Here is an 8,310-nt window from a genome sequence, read left to right on the forward strand (position 1 = left end):
CTGTGGCTTCCCGTCTGACTACAACTCTCAGCAAACCTGAGACCACAGATCAGCCGTGTCCTACTCCTGGTTGTCTGGTCTTTGTAAGACTACGACTTCCATCATGTTGAGAGTTGTAGTTTTTGGAAAAGCTCGAGAGCTCCGGGTCATTGATGTGGTGAGGTGTAGAGGCGGCCGACTGCAGACCCTGCCCCCCGCCGGCACTTATCGGGGGTCTCCCTGTACCCTACAGGGGGCATCCAGTCCATTTTTTTTTCTAGAAATTGTTGAATGCAAATATGAATATAAGAAACATTGATAAAATAATATATATATTTATTTTTACACTAGGCAGAAAAAAAGTTGCTCAAATTTAACTCTTTGTAACGCTTAGGAATAAAGCCACGGGAAATGCCCCCGGAGGACAGAGACGACCCCCTAAAGAATATTTTTCTTTTTTTTGCTGGACAACCCCCTTGGAAAACTGGACGGGCGAGATACTGATAAGAAGTTTCCTAACTGACCGTTAAAGAGTTATTCCATTATTCCATCTGTTCACGTTATTACTGATCCACAAGACAGACCAGTTTCTCATTACTGGGGGCGGGTTGCTGGGACCACCATGGATCCGTACAGGGCTCTGAAGTAGCGGTGGTGGCGTATTCCATCTCTGGGGGTCCCATAGACACCACGCCATTCACAGCCGTGTTCTTGAGACCGGTGGGGTCCCAGCAATCGGCCTTTGTTCTACGCTGGGTCTGGCTAATAACACTTTCCTTATTCTATGGCCGTCCAATACTCTGGAACATTGCATAACCCTGTAGGTTCCATTTATGCCAGATTAGAGGACTTGTACTGTGTGCAGTCACCTACGGACACTGCTGGGCTCGGGTATCAGACATGGGAGCCGTCGTTGGATTGTGCCGCCATCTAGTGCGCTTTACTTAGAAGACGTGTGAAGGGATAAGACGTTCAGCATCGGTGCAAGGAGCCGTCAGGACCGGAATATTGGAATCTGCATCCCACAATTGTCAACCATTTACAATGTGCAAATAAGAAGACCAGGAGGACAAATACTTACAAGTCTAAAAAGATTTACAGTGACCCGGGGAGGAGGGACATAAAGTGCTTGGAGAAGAGGAGATGATCTAGGGAGTGTGCGAATAAGGAGGCCGAGGGGCGCGATGGAGAGGAGCACGGAGCGGAGGAGCCGGCAGTGTTCGGTGTGACTAAGGCCCCCTGCTGGCGAGTGGCGTGAACTGCAAGCCTCACACGCTGATCAACCACAGGAAAAAGAAGGCAGCAATGATGAGGAAGAGGGAGTCCGGCAGCCCGAACATCCGTCCTGGGGGGAGTCCAGTGTCTGCAAGAGCGACAGAAAAATGTAACGGTAAATCTGCGTCCAACATATCACACAACAAAAAAAGCCAGAGAGCAGAGCTGAGAGCGAAGGTGCGGACCCTGATAAAGGACTGTATGATTCATCTCTGCTAATTAGGGGGCTGCTCTCAATTACCAGCAAAATAATTGGCAATCAAGCATCAGCCGATCCACAGCACTGAGATCACAGGATGGATGAGCGTGTCCAGCAGTGACTACAGGAGGCTCCATCGTGTCACTGAGTAAGGAGCAGAAATACAATCGAGTATCACAACAGGCTGCAATTCACATCCCGACCACTTGGTGGCCACATAGGCACATGCGGCATAAGTGTCTCCCGATAAATTACCGCAAAATCCAAGCTGGAGTCGGAGAGGTAGAGAAGAACATGAGAAGAACTTACCTGCACGCGGAGCCGACTGGAAGTCATTAGTGTTAAAAACGGTAGTAAAAAAGCCAAACGGGAAAGCTCCGATGCCGAAAGACATGTGGAAGCCGGTGTCTGTGAACCCCGGGACCCCCTGCAACATGGAAAGAAATCCGCAATGAATATGACGGAGCCACGTATATAATGCCTACATAGCAAAAAAACTGCAGTGCGCGACCACAGAGGCCCCAGGACATCTCCTATGTCTGAGGCTGCCGTCACACTATCAGTATTTGGTCAGTATTTTACATCAGTATTTGTGCCAAAACCAGGAGTGGAACAAATAGAGGAAAAGTATAATAGAAATATATGCATCACTTCTGCATTTATCACCCACTCCTGGTTTTGGCTACAAATACTGATGTAAAATACTGACCAAATACTGCTAGTGTGACGGCAGCCTGAAAGCAGTGTGCAACCCTGGCGGGGCACTATAAGAACACGATGCCCCGGGCAGATGATGCCCCCTGCAATACAACAGTCTGTGCACAGCTACCTGCAGTACAGCAGCGCCCTCTACCTGCAGCAAGTGGAGGCTGCACCATCGTATAAACCAAGTAAGGATTGTTCTAGTTTACTAGATGGTGGCCCGATTCTAACGCATCGGGTATTCTAGAATATGCATGTCCACGTAGTATATTGCCCAGTCACGTAGTATATTTGCCATTTACATAGTATATTTGCCCAGCCACGTAGTATATTTGCCCAGCCACGTAGTATATTGCCCAGCCACGTAGTATATTGCCCAGCCACGTAGTATATTGCCCAGCCACGTAGTATATTGCCCAGCCACGTAGTATATTGCCCAGCCACGTAGTATATTGCCCAGCCACGTAGTATATTGCCCAGTCATGTAGTACATTGCCCTGTCACGTAGTACATTGCCCAGCCACGTAGTACATTGCCCAGCCACGTAGTATATTTGCCCAGCCACGTAGTATATTGCCCAGCCACGTAGTATATTGCCCAGCCACGTAGTATATTGCCCAGCCACGTAGTATATTGCCCAGCCACGTAGTATATTGCCCAGCCACGTAGTATATTGCCCAGCCACGTAGTATATTGCCCAGCCACGTAGTATATTGCCCAGCCACGTAGTATATTGCCCAGCCACGTAGTATATTGCCCAGCCACGTAGTATATTGCCCAGCCACGTAGTATATTGCCCAGCCACGTAGTATATTGCCCAGCCACGTAGTATACAGCACAGAGCCACGTAGTATATTGCCCAGTGACGTAGTATATTACCCAGTCACGTAGTATATTGCCCAGCCACGTAGTATATTGCCCAGCCTTGTAGTATATTGCCCAGCCTTGTAGTATACAGCACAGAGCCACGTAGTCTATTGCCCAGTGACGTAGTATATTACCGAGCCACGTATGTCACAGGTTAAAAAAATTAAAAGTAAACATACTCACCTAACGATCCGAGGGCCCCTTGTAGTTGAACATACTCACCATTCTGGTCGCTGCTCCTCAGCGTCCCGTCTCTCCGCTTCCTGGGATCCAACGGCGCTGTGCAGATGGGCGCGCGGCTGCCGCCATCTTGCGTTCCCCGGATGCTTTGCGAAATTACCCATGTGACTTAGCGGTCTCGCGAGACCGCTAGGTCTTCTGAGTAATTTCGCAAAGCATCGCTGGGAAAGGAAGATGGCGGCAGGAGCGAGCGGCTCAGCGGACAACGGAGGGTGAGTATAGCAGGTTTTTTGTTTTTTTACTATTTTTAACATTACTTTCTTTTACTATTGATGCCGCATAGGCAGCATCAATAGTAAAAGGTTGGGGACACACAGGGTTAATAGAGGCGGTAACGAAGTGCGTTACCCATGCCGCGGTCCGTTACCGCCAGCATTAACCCTGTGTTAGCGGTGACCGGAGGGGAGTATGGAGCGGGCGCCGGGGACACTGACTGCAGGGAGCGGAGCGGCCATCTTCTTCCGGACTGTGCCCATCGCTGATTGGTCGTGGCTGTTTTGCGGCGACCAATCAGCAACTTGGATTTCCATGATAGACAGAGGCCACGACCAATGAATATCCGTGACAGAAGGACAGACAGACGGAAGTGACCCTTAGACAATTATGTATATAGATACCCATCTCTATGCTGCCTGGCATTACACGTGGCACAATAACTAACGTCTGGCTCCGACTCCACAGAAGTCACTGCTAATGCCCAGAATCACAGGGTCTTAAAATAAGAGTCTCTGGGGTTTTGTGAAAGCTGCGCTGCTCGTCTCGGTCCACAGACAAATGGGGCGACCTACCGCCGCGGCCCGATCCTCTGGTTCTGGCCTCTGTCCCTGAGGTCTCGGAGGAGTCTTCAATCTGAAAAGTAAAGGACAGTAGTGAGGCAGGTGGATGGCCACGTGTGTCTATTCGCAGGACCTATCGGTTGTCTGTGGCCTCCAAGCCTCTTACCAAACGGCGGGGGGGGGGGGAATTATAGATGAAAACACGGTAATGTCCTACAAGGAACAGTTAGGGGATCGAGGAATGTTCAGCGGGCAAAAAAGATACGGATTAGATACTTGAAAAAACTTTTTGGCAATCAGGGTGAGCAATGAGTGGAGCAGGCGGCCACGGGAGGTGGTGAGTTCTCCTTCAATGGAAGTCTTCACCCAGAGGCTGGACAGACATCTGCCTGGGATGATTTAGTGGCTCCTGCATTGAGCAGGGGGTCGGACACGATGACACCGGGGGTCCCTCCCAGCTCTACCATTCTAGGATTCTCTGTGCAGAGTCTTTCAAGATTTATAAAGAGCGGCCTTGGGGGAAAACATTACCGGGGGTCCTGCTGATTCGTGCCCCCTCTGCCGTATATCGGGATCACGTTCTCGCGGCTGATCCCCGCTTTGCACACTGGACACTCCTGTCGCTCCAGACGCGTCTCGAACCACTGGAAAGAACAGAGAGAATTAGCGCCCACCATAATGTTATCAGCCGAGTATTAGGGGTCTGGGCATCTCACTGCTGCCCCAGCACGAAGCCCCCCGCACCGGTTCACAGAGAGTTAATCAATGCTGCAGCGAGTCCGGCTGCTGCCAATCGTTACAAGGTCATTTCTAACAATAGAATCGATTCTTCCCTCCACATACAGACAGTGGCCTCAAACCCTCCCCCGACCCCTATAAACCAAACCCCCCCCCCACCCAACCCCTATACCCCCCTCCAGCTCCTGCCGGGCAGCCACCCCCCGACATCCGCAGTGCATGCGAGTCATGAATGGGTTAATACAGAATGTAAAAGATGAGCACTCACCTGGTGAAGACACGGCCAGCTGTGGGAAAACGGAGAGAACACCGTCAGTAAATACACCTGTCAGGGCATGCTGGGAGTTGTAGTCTCGAAGATTATCGTTAAGGTATAGTAAATGACACCAATAAAACTTAACATTTACTAATTCAAATATTAAAACAATACAACATACACGACCTATAAAAACATATGGCTGCTAATAAAGATACAGAGTGCACAAAATCCCTATAGGGCCAACTATCTGTACCCTACCTTGCAGCGGAGGTTGGCACCCTATAGACTAATTTTTGGTCTGTTCCCTCTTTCTATTTTTCTACTTTAGGGTTTAATAGGGACAGTCGACGGGAGCGGGGGCGCCATATGCGCAGGATATTAGGGTGCCAACCCCCGCAGGCAGGTAGGGCGTATTTGTAGGTACAGTTTAGTTTTGTTTGTTTTTTGGTGTAAGGCCTTATATGTGCAATACAATAAACGAGTGTTCAACTATACACTGGTTGCACAGCCTTTGAATTGCACAATAGATGTATCTTTAATATACGTGCAATATTATCTTTCTTCTCCTAGTGTTTTTTGTTTGTCTTGTCTGTCTGTATGGTCTGCTGAGTGGTACCCTATTTTCCACACGATAGGGCTTATTAGGGTCAGATTGGGCTAGTCTACGTTGAGCGGGGGCGCCAATGCGCAGGTTCTATAGGGTGCCAACCTCCGCTGCAAGGTAGGGTACAGATAGTTGGCCCTATAGGGATTTTGTGCACTCTGTATCTTTATTAGCAGCCATATGTTTTTATACAGTAGGTTGTGTATGTTGTATTGTTTTAATATTTGAATTAGTAAATACCTTAAGTTTTATTGGTGTCATTTACTATACCTTAATGGTGTCATTATGTCGGTGAATTGCTAAAAAAAAGGGACACTTTATTTGATTCTCTGTGAGATATTCGTGAGATATTCTCGAAGACCATCGCCATAGTGAAGACTGACAGCCAGCAGCCGCAGCGAGTGATATTTACCCAGAACACACTGCGGTCACTTCTCTCCCAATATGAGGTGCATGAAATCCGCAAGACTAGAAAGTCAGGACTATGCAGAGACCGCTGATGGCTGGGGGTCCCACTGCCGAGACCCCCAACGGTCTGACCTGATCATAAAGGAGCGGTGACCACTGACCTATCCATTGTCTATAGGACACATCACATCTCCTCCTCAGGGTGGGTCATCGATAACAGATCTGTGGGGGTCCGACACCTTACAACACCCCCAAACAGCCCCCAGTGTACAGAGCTGCTCTCTTCTGCACAGTGGGGCTGTCAGGTGTCGGACCCCCAATATCTTTTGAGTTGCTGCTTTCTTAAGGTACCGTCACACTCAGCAACTTTGCAATGAGAACGACAACGATCCGTGACGTTGCAGCGTCCTGGATAGCGATCTCGTTGTGTTTGACACGCAGCAGCGATATAGATCCCGCTGTGCCATCGATGGTTGGAGCTAGAGGGCCAGAACTTTATTTTGTCGCCAGGTCGGCGTGTATCGTCATGTTTGACATCAAAAACAACGACGCCAGCAACGAGCATAGGGCCCCTAGATGTGTGTCGGATCGGTACACTCCGGCTGTTTGACATGGAGCTAACAACCAGCGAGAACGAGAAGTGAGTCGCCGTTACGTCACTGGATCGCTCCTGCATCGTTCTGGAGCTGCCGTGTTTGACGTCTCTACAGCGACCTAAACAGCGACGCTGCAGCCATCGGCTCGTTGTCTATATCGCTGCAGCGTCGCTGAGTGTGACGGTACCTTTAGTTTTCTGTTGTGTTCCACGGGAGAAACAAGGGGTTAAAAAGGTGAGATCGCCGCTAACTCCAATCCCGGTCACTAGAGCGGAGCCCCCCCGTGACATCACACGGCCCCTGGAATAGTCCGATGCTGGTGGTCCGGGCTCCTCTTTCTGGGGGCTCCGCACTCCCATGTATTGATGTCCCCTATGACCTGTGCAATTCCTCCTTGCTCCTGCGGGGGCGCTGCAGGGAGCGGGGGTTGGTGGCACTTCCTGCATAGATTTCAGGGACAGGACACCGCAGGTCACTCATTTCAGGGGATCAGTGACGCCCCTGACTATCAGACCCCGGGGAGGGGGCCTCACCTCTGGGGAGGGGGCCTCACCTCTGGGGAGGGGGCCTCACCTCTGGGGAGAGCCCCTTTAAGTCCTCAGCCTCAGTATTTAGGCAGCATATTTTAGAGACCCCGCCCTAATAACATATCAGGGGGTCGCCCATACAGGACTAAACGCCAGTCAGGATGTCAGTAACGTAAAGTGAGAGCTGTCCGCCCTCATAGACTCACCAGTACAAGTGTCCGCACACACTGACCACCGGCTCCCGGGCGGTCTCCAGGCAGATATTACATTCATAAGCCACACCGGGGCTGCCAGCAGCCGCCGCCATGGCAACCGAGAGACCGGAACCTTGCCGGGCCAAGGCGGAGCATAACGGAAGAGGTCCAGTAGCTGATTGGAGAATAACGTAACCCGATCTAACATGTAATTGGTCCAAGCACCTGTCAATCACATTCGCCTGCTTTCATTGGCCAAGTTCAGTTGTTTGATGCAATCAGGTGTAATCCCTGAGAGAAAGCGATGATTGGCTGAGGAGAGCAACCTAGGCCGACAAGTGGGCGGGACAGCTGTCTGTCAGATTCCAGCCCCGCCCTGTTTATGTGTATTACATAATCACATGGCATCCAGACGTAACGAACTGGTTTTTTTTTAATTCAAGTAACTTTATTGACACAAAGTAGTTTACACAAATCCTGTTTGTAAACAAAAGCGAATGATCATACAATTATTAACCCCTTCATATGTTAATGTGCTATATAATACGTGGGCTGTTATACACTGCGTGGGCTGTGCTATAGTATCACATTGGGCCGAGTGCTATCTGATACATCACAGATCTGTACTGCCCCATAGTATAACATTGGGCCGAGTGCTGTCTGATACATCACAGATCTGTACTGCCCCATAGTATAACATTGGGCCGAGTGCTATCTGATACCATCACAGATCTGTACTGCCCCATAGTATAACATTGGGCCGAGTGCTGTCTGATACATCACAGATCTGTACTGCCCCATAGTATAACATTGGGCCGAGTGCTGTCTGATACATCACAGATCTGTACTGCCCCATAGTATAACATTAGGCCGAGTGCTATCTGATACCATCACAGATCTGTACTGCCCCATAGTATAACATTGGGCCGAGTGCTATCTGATACAT

General features: G+C 49.8%; 1 protein-coding gene across 1 annotated transcript; it reads right to left on the bottom strand.

Moving 5' to 3' along the window:
- Nucleotides 1-298: 298 nt before the first annotated feature.
- On the bottom strand, nucleotides 299-7,530 carry RNF5 (ring finger protein 5). Its single transcript, XM_069746363.1, has 6 exons — nucleotides 7,377-7,530; nucleotides 5,045-5,063; nucleotides 4,570-4,682; nucleotides 4,051-4,111; nucleotides 1,763-1,880; nucleotides 299-1,342 (listed from the first exon to the last, which is right to left on the bottom strand). The coding sequence occupies exons 1-6, from the start codon at nucleotides 7,475-7,477 to the stop codon at nucleotides 1,248-1,250; spliced, it is 507 nt and encodes a 168-aa protein (XP_069602464.1). The 5' UTR covers nucleotides 7,478-7,530; the 3' UTR covers nucleotides 299-1,247.
- Nucleotides 7,531-8,310: the final 780 nt, after the last annotated feature.

The sequence above is a fragment of the Ranitomeya imitator genome, chromosome 2 (assembly GCF_032444005.1).
Source record: "Ranitomeya imitator isolate aRanImi1 chromosome 2, aRanImi1.pri, whole genome shotgun sequence".
Classification (NCBI taxonomy): domain Eukaryota; kingdom Metazoa; phylum Chordata; class Amphibia; order Anura; family Dendrobatidae; genus Ranitomeya; species Ranitomeya imitator.